The 19160-nt window shown below is 39.2% G+C and overlaps 5 protein-coding genes and 2 non-coding genes across 12 annotated transcripts; 5 read left to right on the top strand and 2 right to left on the bottom strand.

Moving 5' to 3' along the window:
* Positions 1 to 1324: 1324 nt before the first annotated feature.
* Positions 1325 to 3117, top strand: LOC111792438 (uncharacterized). The gene has a single exon (XM_023673902.2). It carries the CDS (start codon positions 1387 to 1389, stop codon positions 2911 to 2913), a length of 1527 nt encoding a protein of 508 aa, XP_023529670.2. The 5' UTR covers positions 1325 to 1386; the 3' UTR covers positions 2914 to 3117.
* A 148-nt stretch (positions 3118 to 3265) lies between these two features.
* On the top strand, positions 3266 to 6710 carry LOC111792413 (BTB/POZ domain-containing protein At5g48130). 6 transcript variants are annotated; one of them, XM_087123455.1, is made up of 6 exons: positions 3266 to 3611; positions 3689 to 3907; positions 4207 to 4321; positions 4402 to 4471; positions 4609 to 5763; positions 5847 to 6710. In XM_087123455.1, the coding sequence occupies exons 2-6, from the start codon at positions 3904 to 3906 to the stop codon at positions 6576 to 6578; spliced, it is 2076 nt and encodes a 691-aa protein (XP_086979581.1). In that variant the 5' UTR covers positions 3266 to 3611; positions 3689 to 3903; the 3' UTR covers positions 6579 to 6710. The 6 variants fall into 6 exon arrangements, with proteins under 6 accessions (XP_086979581.1, XP_086979583.1, XP_086979580.1 ...); XM_087123457.1 differs by having other exon boundaries at positions 4149 to 4321; XM_087123454.1 differs by having other exon boundaries at positions 4049 to 4321.
* Positions 6711 to 8013: 1303 nt separating this feature from the next.
* TRNAL-CAG (transfer RNA leucine (anticodon CAG)) lies at positions 8014 to 8094 on the top strand. The gene has a single exon. It is a non-coding gene; the product is annotated as a tRNA-Leu (tRNA).
* Positions 8095 to 8242: 148 nt separating this feature from the next.
* Positions 8243 to 9784, bottom strand: LOC111792459 (cytochrome b561 and DOMON domain-containing protein At5g47530). The gene is made up of 2 exons (XM_023673946.2): positions 9148 to 9784; positions 8243 to 9000 (listed from the first exon to the last, which is right to left on the bottom strand). The coding sequence occupies exons 1-2, from the start codon at positions 9751 to 9753 to the stop codon at positions 8437 to 8439; spliced, it is 1170 nt and encodes a 389-aa protein (XP_023529714.2). The 5' UTR covers positions 9754 to 9784; the 3' UTR covers positions 8243 to 8436.
* A 228-nt stretch (positions 9785 to 10012) lies between these two features.
* On the bottom strand, positions 10013 to 10094 carry TRNAS-GCU (transfer RNA serine (anticodon GCU)). Its single transcript has one exon. It is a non-coding gene; the product is annotated as a tRNA-Ser (tRNA).
* Positions 10095 to 14545: 4451 nt separating this feature from the next.
* LOC111792461 (cytochrome b561 and DOMON domain-containing protein At5g35735) lies at positions 14546 to 16349 on the top strand. Its single transcript, XM_023673949.2, has 3 exons — positions 14546 to 15308; positions 15385 to 15639; positions 15728 to 16349. Exons 1-3 carry the CDS (start codon positions 14694 to 14696, stop codon positions 16022 to 16024), a joined length of 1167 nt encoding a protein of 388 aa, XP_023529717.2. The 5' UTR covers positions 14546 to 14693; the 3' UTR covers positions 16025 to 16349.
* A 1146-nt stretch (positions 16350 to 17495) lies between these two features.
* On the top strand, positions 17496 to 19048 carry LOC111792460 (cytochrome b561 and DOMON domain-containing protein At5g47530-like). Its single transcript, XM_023673947.2, has 2 exons — positions 17496 to 18126; positions 18274 to 19048. Exons 1-2 carry the CDS (start codon positions 17521 to 17523, stop codon positions 18835 to 18837), a joined length of 1170 nt encoding a protein of 389 aa, XP_023529715.2. The 5' UTR covers positions 17496 to 17520; the 3' UTR covers positions 18838 to 19048.
* The last annotated feature ends 112 nt before the right edge of the window (positions 19049 to 19160 follow it).

Genomic DNA, 19160 nt, shown 5'->3' with positions numbered 1-19160 from the left:
GGCACTTGTTCCTTTTTCCAATCGATGTGGGACCCCTGCCAAATCCACCCCCTTCAGGGCCCAGCGTCCTTACTGGCACACCGCCTCATGTCTACTCCCCTTCAGATATGAGGGTGTCACAATCCACCCCCCTTCAGGGCCTAACGTCCTCGCTGACACTTGTTCCTTTCTCCAATCGATGTGAGATCCTTACCAAATCCACCCCCTTTGGAGCCCAGCGTCCTTACTGGCACACCGCCTCGTGTCTACTCCCCTTCGGATATAAGGGTGTCACAATCCACCTCCTTCAGGGCCCAGCGTCCTCGTTGGCACTTGTTCCTTTCTCCAATCGATGTGGGACCCTTACCAAATCCACCCCCTTCGGAGCCCAACGTCCTTACTGGCATACCTCCTCGTGTCTACCCTCTTGGAGAACAGCTTCCTCGCTGTCACATCATCCGGTGTCTGACTCTGATATCATTTGTAACAGCCCACGTCCATTGCTAGCAGATATTGTCCTCTTTGAGCTTCCCCTTTCAGGCTTCCCCTCAAGGCTTTAAAACGCGTTTACTAAAGAAAGGTTTCCACACCGTTATGTTATAAAGAGTATTTCGTTCTTCTCCCCAACTAACCAACGTGGGATATCACACATAAACACCTTCTACCTTTATAAAAAAAAAATTCAAAAAAATTCTTACCTCAATAATATGAACAAAAATTATGTCTAACACCTCGTAGTTTATTTACAAACATTTTAATGTTATCAAGTTAATGAATATTTTTTTAAACTATATTAATGATAATGATATTTTTGATTTTTTTTTAAAGAATTTAAAACTTTTCTTAGAGTTTTTTTAAAAAATAAAAGTTATTAATGAAAATTTTAAAAACAAAAAAAAAACACTTTTAAAATTTGAAGGGTATTTTTGAAACCTTTTAAAGCAAAGTATTAACGATTTTCCTTTAAAATTAAATTGTTGTAACAATATTTTAAAGATAAAATACGAGATTTAAAGATAAATTTTATTAATTTAACATAATGTCGTTCATTCCACTCTCAGTCCCAAACTAATTTATAAACTCGACCCAAATTTTACCATTTTGCCAATTATGAATAATCTAGGGACCAACTTGAAAATTCCAAACAATTTCAGGGCCTTTCAGCAATAAAAAAAAAATACTAAGGCACGTGCGAATGTTGGAATTCGCACGTGTTGCAAACGATTGGGAGATGAGTCGGTGACAGTCTCAAATTTTGCTTCGTTAATCAAATCAAAGTATTATAAACCCTAGAGTCTAGAGAGCCCATAATTTGTCCCAATCTTCATCGGAATTGGAAGAACGTCGAGTTTTCTCTCGATTGATTCAAGTTTTTTGATCGGAATTCGTTGAATTAGCTGTTCAATCATGCTTCTTTCTCCGGGTCACTCTCCCCGACATGTCTCATCCCCCTCGCCGTCGACGGTTTCCGAGAATGCGATCCAAAATCTGCCGAGTTCGTCTTCGATTACGCCTCGGAGCTCTAGGAAACATCCCAAGGTTCTTGATGAGGATGCCTATGTAGAAGCGATAGAGAATATTATAGAGCGGGATTACTTTCCCGACATCTCGAAGCTCAGAGATCGTCTCGATTGGCTTGAAGCGATTAAAAGTGAAGACCCGATTCTAATTCGAGATGCGCAGTTGAAGATCATGGAGCGTCGTGGCCAGAAGGTTAAACGTTTGAATCCTGATGGTAAGTCCCAGACACCTGGTTCCACTTTTATGAGAAGTTTTACATCTTTTGATGGATTTGAGGGTAAAACCCAGAAAACCCCCCTCTTTGGTAAAAGTGATATTGCCGGTCAAACGGAGGAGGGTGGTTGTGATGGTAAGGTGGTGGATGAATCGTTGTCGCTCGATGAGTTTTTTAGGCAATATACGAGCGAGGATAATTTTAGCTTTTCCAAAATTCTTGACAAAGATAATAGGAAGAGGAAGGAGAGATACGCATATTTGACGGAGGGTGAAAAGGAAGTTATGAAGTCAATTGAGGATGTAAAAAGAGATAGAATAACTGATGGTTACGGGACTTCCGATCAGCCGCCAAGTACCTTGGAAGGATGGAAGTATACTGCAAAAAATTTGTTGATGTATCATCCATCCGACAGAGGTGAGGCTCCACTGACAGAGGAAGAAATGGCTGTTAGATTGAAGGGCCTTACCAAGGAAATTAACCGATCTAGCACTCGGTTCCATGGTAAATTGATGGACTCAAGGCCAAAAGGCGATGGTACAGTTGAAGTGCTTTATACCCCGGTGGCTGGATCTACTCCATATCCTGTGTCGAATAGAGACGGCGATAGATTGAAGAAGTATGATTTGGAGGATTTAAGGAAGACCCCAAATCCATTTTATGTAGAATCAGGGAAAAAGGCTGAGAATGGCTACGGTTTTGTCCGAACGCCGTCCCCTGCTCCCGGTGTTGATGAATCTCCATTTATCACGTGGGGTGAGATTGAAGGAACACCCCTGAGACTTGATCCTGAGGAGACGCCTATTGACATTGGTGGTACAGTTGATGGGCCACGTTATAATATTCCTTGTCCACCTGCAAGAGATGAGAAGGCTCATTCACTTTCAAGGGAGGCTGCACGAAAGCTAAGGGAGAAATCAAAGATGTTTCAGAAGCCACCGTTGCCATCACCCGTTAGAGGGGGAAGTGCGAGCCCAAGTGTTCGAAGGACCCTCTCTCCAGCCGCCCAGAAGTTTGTAAGGAATGCAATAGCCAAGTCGACATCTTCATTTGATGAAACCCTTCGTGCCAGTTACAGAGGTCGAAGCCCGAGTTCAGCAACCCCTAAAAGCGGGAGGAGTTTGTCTAGATTTGCAAGAGATGGGAGCTTTGGATCTAGGTCACCTTCTGTTAAAGAAGGTTCTAATCCTGCTTGGTGATGTAATGTTTCCATTGAATATGAATTGGTCCATGTATTCTAATAATTCTATCTTTAAACCCTTTCCTTAAATCACTTATATTTTATAACATTTTCGATGTCGATGTAAAGAGGTTGCTAAATTTGTTGGATTCTAGACAACAAATGAACCGACCATGTGATAGCCTGAAATCTTATAATGTGACTGCTCCGATCCATTTCTGCACATACATTTGTTTCAACTTCCAGCTGATGATTAAATTAACTGATATTGTTAACCTTTTACACTGCACTGGATTTCATCGTTCATGAAATGTATGTTTGAGTATTGTAGTTGAATGCAGGGAATTTTCTGCTGAGGACCGGTGTATGAACACGAAGTACAATTGTCGCTAGTCAAGCCGACATACTATCAGTCACTGATTCAAGGATTATTAGAATAGTTTCTGGCTGTAGACTCAACTTGTATTACATATTTCTGTGCTTAATGGATGACAGAAAGAATCTTCCCTCTGAAGTTATAAGGTAGCGTAAAATGTGAAGGAGAGCATTTGATTATTGAAGAAGTTGTACAGTATCTCACTCTGCAGTGAACTTCACAAAAGTAAGTTCTGGGGATTGAGAAAATGCTCTGCGAGAAAGCAAGCGCCGCCCTCTTTCCAAAGCATTCTCCCGAGCTTTCAGAAGCCGTGCCGTCATGGGTGTGCTGGCGTTTACCATGTAACTTCTTCCTCAATTCACCTCTTTCTCATTATTATTTTAACTCGTTGCTGATTTCTTCTGATTATTTTTTGCAGGTTTTGGTTCTCCGTCAGATCTGATTCACCTACTCAAATGCAAAAATTATAATATATGAATGGATACAAAAGGAAAGCGACGAAGAGAGCCCAAATTGTGGTTCACATAACAGGGAAAGAGGGAGAAATCCAAGCTTATTCTAATGGCCGAGGCGTTTTAGAAGTTCAAGAATTCAACTTTTCAGCAATCGAGAACGTTTTTGAAGCCTTAAAATATGGGTATGGAGATTACACTCGTGTGCATTTGACTTTTGACTTGGAAGGAATAAAAACTGCACGAATGTATGTGGACAAACTTGTACATTTCCCCTCTTTTCTCTCTTCCGTTTTCCTCATTTTGCACTGGTTTATGGATTCTAGGATCTTTAGATGTACTTATTTCTTCGATTCCTGAAATGGGTGCTTACCATTTATGGCCATAAGAAGGCGTAACGTTACTCGCTATCGGAATTTGCTTCAGTTCAAAGATTTCCCAACTCGCTCAGCTCTCAGAAACTTTCATAAATTCTGGTTTGAAGGTCTATTAGGAACTATGTTGATGGCAGTGATCAGCCCCAAAGTCAGCTCAGTGGCCTCTAGTCCTTTCACTTCACCGAATATCGGGGTTTTGCTCAAGATCAAGATCATTTCATGGTTGGGTTCACTTTTTTTGAGATTATATTGCTTCGTCTTTCATTTTGCTTTTGATTTCTGATAAGTGAATGATGTCTCAGGAGCCAAGAAACTGGTTTGCCTGTTTCTATACGGATTCGAGTTGGTGATAGAACCTTCAACTTGCACAAGGTAAAGATGAATCTGGAGGATTTTTGGGAAATACATCAATGGATAGTACTCTTTATCTTCATATTCAATTATAGAAAGCAAAGGAAGAAGTGAGAGGATGAATTTTAAGCAAGACTGTTGTTTTTTTGTTTTTGCAGCATCCTCTCCTGTCCAAGAGTGGATACTTCCAGAAAAGGCTAAATGAATCGACCGAGTATGAGCTCCCATCGGACTTTCCCGGTGGCCCAGAAACCTTTGAGTTACTTGCACTCTTCATCTATGGCTCCTCTACTCTTGTTGATCCTTTTAACGTAGCAGCCCTCCGATGTGCTGCGGAGTTTCTTGAAATGACAGATGATTACTATTCCGGTAACCTTTGCGAGCGATTCGATATCTATTTAAACCAAGTGGTCTTCCAAAGCTGGGACGATACACTAATCGTACTCCAAAAGTGCCAACAATTGCTTCCCTGGTCCGAGGAGCTGTTAATTGTAAGCCGATGCATCGAATCTCTTGCCTTCATGGCTTGCATGGAGATTCTAGACCCCGAGAAAAGGCGAGACCAACCAGTCATTACAATGGATGCATTGGCCAGTCAGGTTTGGAGCTGTGAAATAGTGAAAGAAATCTTGTGCCAAGATCTTTGGATCAAGGACCTCATTGCTCTACCATTTGAATTCTTCAAAAGAGTTGTGGGATCCTTGAGAAGACAAGGTATGAAAGAAAAATACGTGAGCCCGATCATCGTTTTCTACGCTAACAAATGGATTCTTTCGCAAAAAACGCGCCAGTTCTGGGAGAGTACTGATGAGAAAGTTGTAGATGATGATGAAGCAAGTGAGAAGGTTATGTTTATCTTGCAAGGTCTTCTTGATCTTCTCCCTATGGGACAGAGGACCAGTAGAGTGGTTCCTGTAGGCTTTTACTTTTCATTACTTTCAAAATCACTTGAAATTGGTCTCAAAAGTAACAGCCTGCAGAAACTACAAGACCAGATTGCATCAGTATTACACTTTGCCCAAGTCGAAGACTTCCTCCTACCGAAAACCGGGTCGGACTCGGTTTCTTCCAGCGTCGAGTTAGCTACAATGGAGAAGATATTAGAGTCGTTTGTATCTTCTAACATGAAGATGAATCATAACCATTCAGGAAGCAACTCACTCGTGGCAGAGTTGTGGGATGAGTATCTAACCTTCATAGCTCCCGATCCGAAACTCGGACAAAAACGATTTGTGGAACTTATCGAAAAAGTGCCTGCTTCGTGGCGAGAGAATCACAACCACCTTTATTGGGCAGTAAACACATTCCTGCAGGTAAATCTTATCTGTTCTCTTCTTCATGAAATGCTGTTTGAAATGTGGTTTAGATCCATTAGCTCATCTATTTTGTTTTGCAGGCACAGACACAACTGTCCCAAGAGGAAAAATGGGCAGTCTGTAAGTATCTCAACTGCCAGAAGCTATCACAAGAGGCGTGCATCGAGGCTGTTCAAAACGAGTTGATGCCGCTCCGTCTGATAGTTCAAGCGCTTTTCGTTCAGCAATTGAATACTCAACAGGCGTTCAAAGAGTGTTCGAGTTCATTTAGATTTGCACCTTATGGAGAATTCTCAGGGAGTCTTTCAAGCTGTAGACATCTGAACTCGAACAGCCAGAATCTACGAGACAGTCCTTATACAGATGGAGCTGATCCAAGCCGAAAAACGTTAAGCTTCTTGCTACAGAAGGACCATGTGATGCAGGCACATGAATCCTCGAGAAAGGAGTACGAGTCGACAAGTTTCCGAATCCAGAATCTCGAACAAGAGTTGGTTTCCTTGAAGAAGAGCGTCCAGTGGCAGACAATATCAAAGAAAACAGATACAATGTCAAGCAGTAAAGCAGAAGGAAGAACAAAACTAACTGATGTGGAAAGTAGATACTCCAGCAAGAAAAGGAACACACATGAACAAGTGACAGGGTGCATTGGTTCGGTTAACTTTTCTGCTCAAAGAAACTATGCAAGTCGTCTGTTTAAGATCTTCAGCGGAATTCGTCTATTTGGGGGTCAGAAACAGAAAAGAAAATCGGGGTTTCCCGTCCTTTGGCGTAGGTCGATTTATCAGATCAACCATCGACTCGACTTGTAAATGAGAACGCAAACAGGTTCGTAGAAACCAGTTATGGAGACTATAACTTCCTGTAAACTCTAGTATGTTAAAGAAGTACAGAAAGTATCAGTGATAGTAGTAATCATTCAAAGTACTCAGTTCAAACATCTATACTTCAACTGTTCACCACCAAAGGTCACCAAATAAACCAAGTAGTGAGCTCCAAAAGTCATCTACTCTCTATATTACTGCCCTATGGATATGCCATTGCCATAGTCGTGCCAATCGAGACTTTTCGTTCCCCAAACCGCTCGAGAGGCTCTAGAAAAGGTCGAAACCAGAAGCTTGAAAAGTAGCTAACAACAACCTTTTTATGTCTGACATAGATCAGTTATTATGCAATGTTTGTTACATGAGAAGGGTTTTGGACTTGCTTGTCCAGGGCAATGTTGCTTATGGCCGCGTACTCAAACCACGCTCGAGCACTCTATGTTAATGTCATGTAATTAGGTTTGTTGTTTATATAATATGTTATAGGAGAACCAATTAGTCATCAAACCTCTCTCGATTAAGTGTGTATACTCTCTTGTCCGTATATTTTAATGTAATCGACATTTTCACTAAGTTCTTTCAAAATGTTCTCTCATTTTCTCACAATTTTCTTATAAAACGACGGTAGAGAGGTTAATGACTATCTCAAAATTATTTGTGAAGTTCGATTTTTGTTCGCTAGGTTAGAGTTCCGTTTTAACAGGTTCATAAATCAGGAAAATAGGTTCAGGTTCAGTAGCGAAGGGAAGGGGCAGGCAATGGAATAGCTTGACATACGTAATGCATTGTATGTCCCATAATAGGTCCCATTCATTCTTCCTTCTAGCCTTTCTTTCTCGGGAGTCGATGACTATTCATAGCTATTTGTTACCTTGACACCAAAAACGAGTTTGACCCAATGCTTGATTTCTGTCCTAGTGGATCCCGATTCGACATTAGAAGTATATTTCTTTAACTGACTCCACCGAAACCCTGAGCTACTAAACCAGAACCGGTTTACAGACAGACAATCTAAACAAAAGAGTGGACTCTTCTAGTGCGTACCGTGGGTGACAACTTGCTTCACTATCTCCTTTATGTACTTTTTTCTGTACTCTTCTTTCCTTACTGTAAAGTCTCATTCTGGGTTCTTACAGTTCCTTCCCTTTGTTTCGGAAGAAAATGAGGATCCGGACAAAATCGATGACCGTCTTACCAAAGAAGACTTCTGACCAACCTGACCCGATATGCTATTCCTTTGTTTGTGCATTTATTGTGTGTTATTCAAACACAGTAAAGAGGGGGCAAAATCGCCTGCTCCCGTTTATGTGACGAACCAAACAACCTTAGGTCCGCGCATCAATATTTAGCTTCCTTCCCGAATTGTTGTTCTAAAAGATAAAATAACATTATTTAAAATTTCAGTTACCAACCAAGTCGACAAGTCAAGATGGCCGAGTTGGTCTAAGGCGCCAGTTTCAGGTACTGGTCCGAAAGGGCATGGGTTCGAATCCCATTCTTGACAACTTTTTACCAACTTTTTTTTTGTTCTCCAATTTTCATTGTTTTTTAATAAAAATTCATTTATTAAATATCATTTTGTGTCCTAATATTAATAAAAATGTACTTATCTTAACTAAAATATCTATCTACCATTAGCATATTAACAGACATATGTGAAGTTCGATTTGTTTATTGATACAATGGAAAACAATGTTCCACAAATACAATCATGAATGATAAGCAAAGAAGCACTCTATCTTTACAAAAATAGGTATAAAGAAAAGCAAACACTAACACTCTCACGTATGAATCAAAAGATAAACTATGAAATTTGCGAAGAACAAATAGAAAACAGGGGAGCTGATTATACTCTGTTTTCTACTTTAGCAGTGTGGGGAGAGATGTTGTGTGGGAACTTGTTGGAGTTGGATCTCCTTCTCTTGATCACAATGAACCATGTGATAGCTTCCAGCACCAACGCCACAGCGCCCAACAAGATGATCACTCCGCTGTAAGCCCGTCTCCATTGATTGTCGGGGCTCAAGATTTTGAAGCCTTCCAACACATTGATGATGCTCATGATGATCACGCTGTATCCCATGGAGTGATGGTAAATGTTCCAGTAGATTCTGTACTTATGATCCTTCTTCGGCCTCAAAAGCAGAGCGAATACCTGAACACTTCCCAACACGAACAGAGCAATCCCAATGTTACGATGGGTGTTGTACTGAACCGCTGCCGACTCGCCGCCGAGTTTGATTCCGGTGGCCCAGCCGGCAACTCCCACGGCGTAGGCGGAGGTCTGGCAGGCCACGTGAAGGTAAAACCAGGCTGGATCTGCCGCCTTGAACACCTTCAAATACCTTGCGAAAATGGCTCCCATTGGCATCAAAGTCCCCCAGCTGACCGCATTCAGCACTCCGTGAATCTGAGAATCCAAATCCCAATTGGGTGTTAGAATTTATCGAAATCCCCAAAAGGGTTTTGCAAATGGGAAGATTAAAACAGACCCATATCATCAAAACCCCACAATTCATTCAAATTCAAATTCAAATTCAAATTCAAACCCACTTACGTTTCTCCTCCTAAGAACAGAATCCACCGCCGCCGTGGTCGACCCAGTAAGCAAATCCAGAGTAGCAAGGGACCTTCTATTATCGCCAGTGAAGGCGTGGGGGAGAGGAGAACCCTGCGCCATGGGACCTTCCTGCCAGACCTGATTGACGGTGGTCATGCCGGGGGGAAGAGAAATGGTTGCAAAAATGGTCATTTCGTTGTTGTCATAAGTGGCGGAGAGTTGAGGAACCTCAAAGCTCAAGCGGCTCTGTTGCATAGTCGGAGAAGGGAGGTCGATGCTGGAAGTGTAAACGTGAGGGAGGCCAGAGGAGTTCGGGTAGGCTATAAGAGCTTGAGAGCCAAACATGGCGAGGGCATTTGGGTTAATGGCCCAAGCAATCCATTGATTGGGAGAGGTGGAAGGGCGTCGGAAGGCCATCCTGAAGGAGGTGTTGGATGGATGAAAGGTCCAATGGAGGAAAGAATTAAGGACAGGATGATCCACACAGGCCGCAAAGACTTCATTGCTGGCGAAATTATGGTTTTTGCAAGTCTGCCCAGCGGCAGAGAGGCAGAGAGAGAAGAGAAGCAGAGCATTGAGGAAGGTTTGGAGTTTGGTTTCCATGGCGGATTAGAATGATGGAGAATGAGAAACAGAGGAGAAGATGAATGAATTTATAGAGGAAAGAAGATGAAATGCAGAGTGGACGCCATGGAAAAGGGGAAGAAACGCAGAGTCCACGCGTAGGCTTTAATCTTCCACTTTCTTTCACCCCGTTTTCAAACTTGCTGACCCCGTTTCGTCGAATTCTCCACAGTTTCAATCATTTTTTAATTAATTTTATTTAGTCATTAAAATAAATAAAAAATAATAATAAAATAATCGTCGCCTGAGAGATTCGAACTCTCGCGGGGAAACCTCATGTACTTAGCAGGCACACGCCTTAACCACTCGGCCAAAGCGACGACAGTTGGTAATTTAATATATTTAAATATATAATCTATAATAAAACTCCAATCTTTAACTTCAACCAATAATATAAAATATCAAAATAAAAAATTTAAAAAAAAAATCTAAATAATTATTTTTCAACCACTTCGGTCAAATTTGTTTAAATGAAAAAAATATATATATCTTATCGATCTCTAAATTTTAAATTTTATGTTTAATAAATTATTAATGGATTAAAAAAAATTAATTTATTATATTCTTCGACTTCTTCCTCTACCGTTCACTCTCCTCTGAAACTCCGACCAATCTCTCTCTTTTGATTTTTTTGATCGGTAATATCTGCAGAACAATGAAGAGAGTAGTGATCTCGACGTGTTCAATATCAATTTCTTAATATCCAATCTTAGCTTAAAAGCCTTGGTCTTAAGAGTGAGAAAAACATTGACTTTTTTTTTTTAAGAACACTTGATTATTTTATGGTAACTACGAGTCAACGGGGAAGAAGTCAACAAAATTAGGCAACTTGATTATAAATTTGTAAGCATTTGATCGGTTTGAATACAATTTTCCAAGAAATTATTGTTTGGATATGGAATTTTGAGGTCCAAAAAGGCTGTGGGAGAATGATTACGCCACTTTCCTCTCATTTTCCACCACCATGTATGTATGAATCTTTGAACCGACTTATATTTTTATATACGTATGGGTATCGGTACGTGCATGCATTATCAAATGAGTTTAAACTTCTACGTTGAATGGTTTCATATTCACGAGTATTGAATCAGCTAGCTTGTGTTCACATTTCGACTATTCTCACGGGACTGTTTACTGCATTTGATTGCTAAGATAGCTCGTAAGATATTAGTTATATTTTATATACGCGTTGGTGTACTTACGTGCATGCATTTTCAAATGGGTTTTAACGTTGAATGATTTGATATTCACGAGTATTAGGTCAACTAGTTCGCATTTTGACTATTCTCAGGGGACAACTTTATTCTATTGTATTGATGTTAGACTATAGACACGAACGTACTTTTACTTTTATATATGTATTGGTGTATATATGTTTATGTATTTTCAAATGGGTTTAAATTTCTACGTTGAATAATTCGATATTCACGAATACTAGGTCAACTTGTTCGCATTTCGAGAATTCTCACCGGATAATTTATTTACTTTATTGCATTTGGTTGCTAAGATAACTTGTAAGATATTCACGAGTATTGGTCTAGTTTCTATGCATTTTAACTATTCTAACGAGACAACTTCTTTACTTTTATTTTATTTGATTGTCAAGATGACTCGTAAACTATTAAATTTGAGGTAGGTTACTGTCTGTGAGGTCCCACATTGGTTGGGGAGGAGAACAAACCACTATTTATAAGGGTGTGGAAACCTTCTCGTAGCAGACGCGTTTTAAAGCCTTGAGGAGAAGCCCGAAAGGTAAAGTACAAAGAGGACAATATCTGTTTTAAAGCGGTGGATCTGGACCGTTACAAATGGTATCAGAGCCAAACATCGGTCGACGTACCAGCCTTCTCACTATTCCCCGAATGGGGGTAGACACGAGGCAGTGTACCAGCGAGGACGCTGGCCCCGAAGATGGGTGGATTGTAATGTCCCACATTGATTTTTAAAGCCTTGAGGGGAAGTCCGAAAGAGAAAGTCCAAAAAAGATAATATCTGCTAGCCGTGGATCTACCATTATTTGAACTCACATCATTATTTAAATTGGGTTAGATAGAAGGCACATTAAGGAGGGGTAGTTGAGGTATAAAATAATGGTCAAGTATTATAAAACATTTCAACCACAAATAATTTATTATTTTCCAAACAACATCACACCCATAATAAATAAATAAATAAATAAATAAATAGGTCGATCTTATTTTGATAGGCCGACCGTATTTGCTAAATAAGGTCATTAATGATAATCTATGTCTTATTCACTGAGTTATGTTTGAATTGGTCGGATCATTTTTTACATCGTTTAATGTCCGACTACTTTAAAGTATTCTTGAACGTTCTTTTTAATCAATTTAGATAAATTAAAATTTTCGTGTCAAATCTGTATGGTCCAATTGTTACGTCTATAAAATAATCTAAGTTGTGGTGTATTTTTGTCCGTAATTTAAATTCGATTCGACTGTTACAATTGTTACGAATTTAATATTTATAACAAATGTTCATAATACTAATTATTATTGTAGCATGTATGGTAAATAAATATATATTTTTTAAATAATAAAAAAATGAATAATCCGACACTCAACCCATTCCAACCCGAAAATTTAGGGTTGGATTTGGTTGTGAACTGGGTCATTCAGGTCTATCAATCTAATCCATCCGAAATTTCGAGTTGGTCTAAATATTTTATTCAACCTGACTCGTGTATACCCATAATTTACATTTGATTTCTGTAATTTTATTCGAGTGGTGATTTGGTTACTCGTTAAGTAATCTGGGTAAAACTTGTATGGATTTGATTCTCGACAATATAGTCCCCTTAATTTAACAAAGTTACTCATGAAGTTAACTCGGTAAAATTTGTATTGATATAAATATTTAGTTCTCTTAATTTAATTACGATTTGGTTACGTTCACGATGGTTTTCATTGGTTTTCATTATCTTCGACTATAATTAAAGGATTAAAATTAGGTGTATAATAATTTTTTTAAAATATGTATGTGAACACAGATGAAAACGGCGTCGTCTAGTGAGGTTTGGAGAGCAAAACAGGTTAAACGGAACGAACGACACAATTTAATATTTATTTAAAATTCTTTTTTATAAATCAAATAAAAAAAATTTATTTCAATAAATTTATGAAAATATGTACTTTTCTTCCCTCGATCTAGCAAAATAACTCTCAAATACATGGACGTTCGTGATTATGAATTGTGTAACGACCCAAATCTAAGATTTGAAATACGAGTTCTACATTCGACGGCCTCAAAATTCTCTTGCATCTCTTACGACATGGTCATACTCTCTAACGGTAGTTAAGATGAAAGATGTAATTACAAGGATAAAACATACTTTTGACCCAACTGTAATTATAAATAAGTAAATGATTGACTTGCTTCTAATGATAAGATCAATAGACATACCTTACCGGTGCATAAGAGTGTAACTATAAATCTATAATGGAGTGAGTGTAAGTTGGCTCGGGTCAACCCGAAGGTTTTGTCCATGAACCCAAAATCGAACCGATTTAGTTCGAGTTCAGAAAAATGAACCTAACCCTACCCGAAATGCTAATCCAACCCAACCCAATCTGGGTTGGTCCGAGTTGCCGGGTTGCCGGGTTGAATATACACCCCTAAGTGTAACTATAGATCTATAATGGAGTGACTATAGTTAATAGATGAAAATTGATTAGTTAATGAATTTAATTAATCAAATTTATATTATTGGAGGTTATAATCGGTAGATTCATAATATTTAATTGTTATTTCACTTTAAAAGGTTTAATTTAATTGAAAGAAAAAAAATTAGTGTTTAAATTAATATTTAATATATTAAAAATAGATTTAAATTTAAATGTTTAAATTAATTTGAATTATATTAGATATATTAAATAAATATAGAAAATTATATTTAATTTAAAATGTTTAAATTAATATTTAATATATTAGATATATTAAAAAAAAAAAAGAAAAATATATTTATTATATTTTTACCTTAATTAATTTAAAATGTTTAAATTAATATTTAATATATTTAATATATTTAAAAAAATAAAAATATATTTATTGTATTTTTACCTTAAATATTAAAACTATTAATATTAATATATTAGGTACATTAAATTAAAAAAAAATATTTAAAATTTGAATGAGATTCAAATTAAAATATAAATATGATTTGAACGAAATATTATATCTTAATTAGATATTTAAATATATTATTTGGTAAAGATTCTCGAGTAATATTTATAAATAGATCCTAAAGTTGAGTTGTAATGACACACTTTCCCGACTTTATTTCTTCTCTCTTCTTTCAATTTCTTTGTGATTTTTTTTAAGTCTTGACTTTGTTCGAGTCGTAACATGGAAGATCCAGTGGGTACAAGCTATAGTTTCAACAAAAATAGAGTTCTTCTATCGTTTTTATTGCTTTCTTTTAATTTTTAATAAAATCAAAACGGTTCATAACGCTTTTACCCATGAATAAAGAGTTAGTTCCCTTTAGATAAAGGATATCTCGTGTCTCGGGATGTCATCATAAAGCATCAGTAATACTCGAGAGCTCCGATAATTATAAAAAAATTTAAAAAATTAAAAAAAAAAAAAAAAAAAAAAGTGTACCCATCTTATAAAAAAAATATTATAAAATATAATTCATACCCAATAATTAATGCATGAATTTATGTGGGTCGGTAAGCATTATAACCATGGAGGCCGTTGGAATTAGTCAACCGTTTCAAGGGCTTTGCCTTGTCTCTCTCTCTTAGGTGTCTACCAAGGAGAAACAGAGTGTTTCATAAACCAAATAAAATTCACAAATTTACTGAATTTTCATTCGAATTAATCCCAATAAATACTCACTTTCTTCTTCTTCTTCTTCCTCCCTGAATCGACAGCAGAAACTGAAACAGAGTTCAGCCATGGAAATGAAACTCTGGAGCTTGTTCTTCTCTGTTCTGACCCTCCTCCTCTGTTCCTGCCGGCCGGCATCCGCTCAGATTTGCAGAAGCTACAATGGGTTTGCAACGAATGAAGTGTTCGCAGCCTGTGTGGATCATCCAGTGCTCAATACTTTCCTCCATTGGAGCTACAATCCATTGAACAGCACCTTGAGAATGGCCTTCCGGCGCCCTTCCACCTCTCCCAATCAATGGATTTCATGGGCCATTAACCCACAGGGCCTCGCCATGTTTGGATCTCAAGCTCTCGTCGCTTACCGGAATTCCTCTGCTCTCCCTCATGCTTACACTTCCAGCGTCGATCCCCCTGGTCCGACCCTGCAACAGAGCACCCTGAGCTTCGCGGTTCCTGATCTTGCAGCGACTTATGTCAACAACGAGCTCACCATTTTCGCAACGATTCGGCTCCCCTCCAACATGACGACCATTAATCAAGTCTGGCAGGTTGGTCCCATGATCGGAGGCTCTCCATCTTCCCATTCGCTCGCCGAAGAAAACAGAGCATCCAGATCTAAACTCGATTTGCTTACTGGATCCTCCACGGCGGCGGAGGATACCGTTTTGAAGAAGAGAAACGTAAGTTTTCCGATCTGGGTTTGTTTGATTCTCTCGATTTGTGAAACCCTTTTGTGAAATCGGTTTGATTTTTCAGATTCATGGGGTTTTGAACGCTGTTAGTTGGGGGACATTGATGCCGATCGGCGCCATTTTCGCTAGATATTTGAGGGCTTTCAAAGGTGCAGATCCGGCCTGGTTTTACCTTCACGTCGCTTGTCAATCCTCCGCCTACGCCGTCGGTGTCGCCGGTTGGGCTACCGGCCTAAAACTCGGCAGAGATTCCACCGCCGTTCAATACAACACCCACCGCAACATCGGAATCACTCTGTTCGTGTTCGGAACTCTTCAGGTACCAAGAACACAACAAAAATCCACAAACCCAAATCAAAATTTCTCGAAATCCGCACTAATTTCGATCTGGGTTTGATTCATTTCAGGTTTTCGCTCTCCTTTTGAGGCCGAAGAAGGATCACAAATACAGAATCTACTGGAACGCATACCATCACTCGATCGGATACAGTGTGATTGTTCTGAGTATCATCAATGTCTTCAAAGGATTAGATATCTTGAGGCCCGATGAGAAATGGAAACGGGCTTACACCGGAATCATCATCTTCTTGGGCGCCGTCGCCGTGGTTCTTGAAGTGATCACATGGATCATTGTGATGAAGAGAAAGAGATCCAGCTCTGATGATAAGTTTCCTCATAACAATAATGGACAAAACGGGGTTTGATCATTGATGATTTACATTTTTAAGTGTTTTTTTGTTTCTTTTGGATTTTCTATTTTTAGAGATTGGTAGTGAGGTTATTATATTTATAGATAATTCTTTTTTTTTTTTTTAAGGGTTTCTAATTTTATTAATAAAATCTCAAAAAATATTATTCAGCTATTATTTGTAGATTCTCGATGTGTTTTAAAATTAAGGTTGATGTCGAAAGCTTTGGTTTTGGATATTAGTAAAGTACAGTAAAACGCTATATTGGTAAAGCTACGGGTAGATATCGGTGAAGCTATATGTGGTAGACAAAAAGCTATATGGAGCTCTATTTGACTCTCTTTTCTTTTCATCTTTCCCTCGCGGTACTTGTTTACTATCGATCTCTAGCCCATATTTAGCTTTGGACAGAATTTACCGCCCGATTGGGGTTGCATTCCCAAACAACCCGACTCATTGACAGCGCCTCGTGGTGCGACAGGGTTCGAGCGTAACGGGGCTCTCACCCTCTCTAGCACCCCCTTTTAGGAGACTTGTGCCTGATCCGTCGCTGAGGATGCTTCTCCATACAATAGATATTGATAAAAGCTATATATGGTAGATAAAAAGCTACATGGGTACAGCTATATGGTAGATCCTTGCATTTTCTCTAGATCGAGTCTGTGTGGTGTTGTGCGATCCTAACAAATCGACTCATATTAACTTACATATCAGGTTATTTTTAAAATATGTACTAATTGTAAAATTATTTTTAAAAAAAAAATTAAAAAGTGTTTTTGAAGTTTTTAAAAACGTTTATTTTTTACCTCTAAAACTGACCTGACCGTACATGATTGATAGTCTAGATTGGTCGAGTTATCAGACTATATTAACCACTCTTATTTCCTACAACGTACATGATTGATAGAATCACTAATGTAGGGAGGTTGGTCAACCTGATGCAAGAGAGACACGAACAAAATCTTCCAGCCAACTGAGCCTCCTCCATCCCTCGAGACCAATTTAGATAGTAGCTACCGTTATCTTTATCCCGTCCTACAAAGGTAACTCCGAAACTACGATCACGTTGACTAGATTAAAGACTAAATTAGGGTCTACACATTAATTAATCCTTTCCCACTAATTAACAACTTCTAATTTCACACGGTTTGGAATATTATTGGCTTTTTCCAATAAATAATGGGGTTAGTGGACATGTGATGATTATTAATTTTAATAATCTTCTTAATTAATTAATTAATTAATTAATTAAACTAATTATTCTGATTCTTATTTACTTAATAACCTTATTTAAATAATAAAAATAAATTAATTTCAACATGGGAGAATAAGACGAAACGGGGTCAGCAAGTTTGAAAACGGGGTGAAAGAAAGTGGAAGATTAAAGCCTACGCGTGGACTCTGCGTTTCTTCCCCTTTTCCATGGCGTCCACTCTGCATTTCATCTTCTTTCCTCTATAAATTCATTCATCTTCTCCTCTGTTTCTCATTCTCCATCATTCTAATCCGCCATGGAAACCAAACTCCAAACCTTCCTCAATGCTCTGCTTCTCTTCTCTCTCTGCCTCTCTGCCGCTGGGCAGACTTGCAAAAACCATAATTTCGCCAGCAATGAAGTCTTTGCGGCCTGTGTGGATCATCCTGTCCTTAATTCTTTCCTCCATTGGACCTTTCATCCATCCAACACCTCCTTCAGGATGGCCTTCCGACGCCCTTCCACCTCTCCCAATCAATGGATTGCTTGGGCCATTAACCCAAATGCCCTCGCCATGTTTGGCTCTCAAGCTCTTATAGCCTACCCGAACTCCTCTGGCCTCCCTCACGTTTACACTTCCAGCATCGACCTCCCTTCTCCGACTATGCAACAGAGCCGCTTGAGCTTTGAGGTTCCTCAACTCTCCGCCACTTATGACAACAACGAAATGACCATTTTTGCAACCATTTCTCTTCCCCCCGGCATGACCACCGTCAATCAGGTCTGGCAGGAAGGTCCCATGGCGCAGGGTTCTCCTCTCCCCCACGCCTTCACTGGCGATAATAGAAGGTCCCTTGCTACTCTGGATTTGCTTACTGGGTCGACCACGGCGGCGGTGGATTCTGTTCTTAGGAGGAGAAACGTAAGTGGGTTTGAATTTGAATTTGAATTTGAATTTGAATGAATTGTGGGGTTTTGATGATATGGGTCTGTTTTAATCTTCCCATTTGCAAAACCCTTTTGGGGATTTCGATAAATTCTAACACCCAATTGGGATTTGGATTCTCAGATTCACGGAGTGCTGAATGCGGTCAGCTGGGGGACTTTGATGCCAATGGGAGCCATTTTCGCAAGGTATTTGAAGGTGTTCAAGGCGGCAGATCCAGCCTGGTTTTACCTTCACGTGGCCTGCCAGACCTCCGCCTACGCCGTGGGAGTTGCCGGCTGGGCCACCGGAATCAAACTCGGCGGCGAGTCGGCAGCGGTTCAGTACAACACCCATCGTAACATTGGGATTGCTCTGTTCGTGTTGGGAAGTGTTCAGGTATTCGCTCTGCTTTTGAGGCCGAAGAAGGATCATAAGTACAGAATCTACTGGAACATTTACCATCACTCCATGGGATACAGCGTGATCATCATGAGCATCATCAATGTGTTGGAAGGCTTCAAAATCTTGAGCCCCGACAATCAATGGAGACGGGCTTACAGCGGAGTGATCATCTTGTTGGGCGCTGTGGCGTTGGTGCTGGAAGCTATCACATGGTTCATTGTGATCAAGAGAAGGAGATCCAACTCCAACAAGTTCCCACACAACATCTCTCCCCACACTGCTAAAGTAGAAAACAGAGTATAATCAGCTCCCCTGTTTTCTATTTGTTCTTCGCAAATTTCATAGTTTATCTTTTGATTCATACGTGAGAGTGTTAGTGTTTGCTTTTCTTTATACCTATTTTTGTAAAGATAGAGTGCTTCTTTGCTTATCATTCATGATTGTATTTGTGGAACATTGTTTTCCATTGTATCAATAAACGAATCTCTTTGCTTCAAAGAGAGAATTTTGTTAAGATTTGTTGTGTTATAAACCTATCTGTTCGTGTAAGGTACAATTTTATGTTTTGATGAACGTGTTTTGTTCTAAAAGTTAGAAAGATCGAGGCTGCAACCAACCGTATGGTC

This window comes from Cucurbita pepo, chromosome 4 (genome assembly GCF_057944985.1).
Source record: "Cucurbita pepo subsp. pepo isolate OVF chromosome 4, ASM5794498v1, whole genome shotgun sequence".
NCBI lineage: Eukaryota > Viridiplantae > Streptophyta > Magnoliopsida > Cucurbitales > Cucurbitaceae > Cucurbita > Cucurbita pepo.
The sequence above is the reverse complement of the archived record's forward strand: the minus strand, read 5'-3'. Positions and strand labels throughout refer to the sequence as shown.

Coding starts and splice junctions, on each gene's coding strand:
- LOC111792413 (XM_087123454.1), top strand. CDS start 4,101: ATGGCCATAAGAAGGCGTAACGTTACTCGCTATCGGAATTTGCTTCAG. Junction 4,472..4,608: donor GAACCTTCAACTTGCACAAG/GTAAAGATGAAT, acceptor TTGTTTTTGCAG/CATCCTCTCCTGTCCAAGAG. Junction 5,764..5,846: donor CAGTAAACACATTCCTGCAG/GTAAATCTTATC, acceptor TTTGTTTTGCAG/GCACAGACACAACTGTCCCA.
- LOC111792460 (XM_023673947.2), top strand. CDS start 17,521: ATGGAAACCAAACTCCAAACCTTCCTCAATGCTCTGCTTCTCTTCTCT. Junction 18,127..18,273: donor CTGTTCTTAGGAGGAGAAAC/GTAAGTGGGTTT, acceptor TTGGATTCTCAG/ATTCACGGAGTGCTGAATGC.
- LOC111792438 (XM_023673902.2), top strand. CDS start 1,387: ATGCTTCTTTCTCCGGGTCACTCTCCCCGACATGTCTCATCCCCCTCG.
- LOC111792461 (XM_023673949.2), top strand. CDS start 14,694: ATGGAAATGAAACTCTGGAGCTTGTTCTTCTCTGTTCTGACCCTCCTC. Junction 15,309..15,384: donor CCGTTTTGAAGAAGAGAAAC/GTAAGTTTTCCG, acceptor TTGATTTTTCAG/ATTCATGGGGTTTTGAACGC. Junction 15,640..15,727: donor TCGTGTTCGGAACTCTTCAG/GTACCAAGAACA, acceptor GATTCATTTCAG/GTTTTCGCTCTCCTTTTGAG.
- LOC111792459 (XM_023673946.2), bottom strand. CDS start 9,753: ATGGAAACCAAACTCCAAACCTTCCTCAATGCTCTGCTTCTCTTCTCT. Junction 9,001..9,147: donor CTGTTCTTAGGAGGAGAAAC/GTAAGTGGGTTT, acceptor TTGGATTCTCAG/ATTCACGGAGTGCTGAATGC.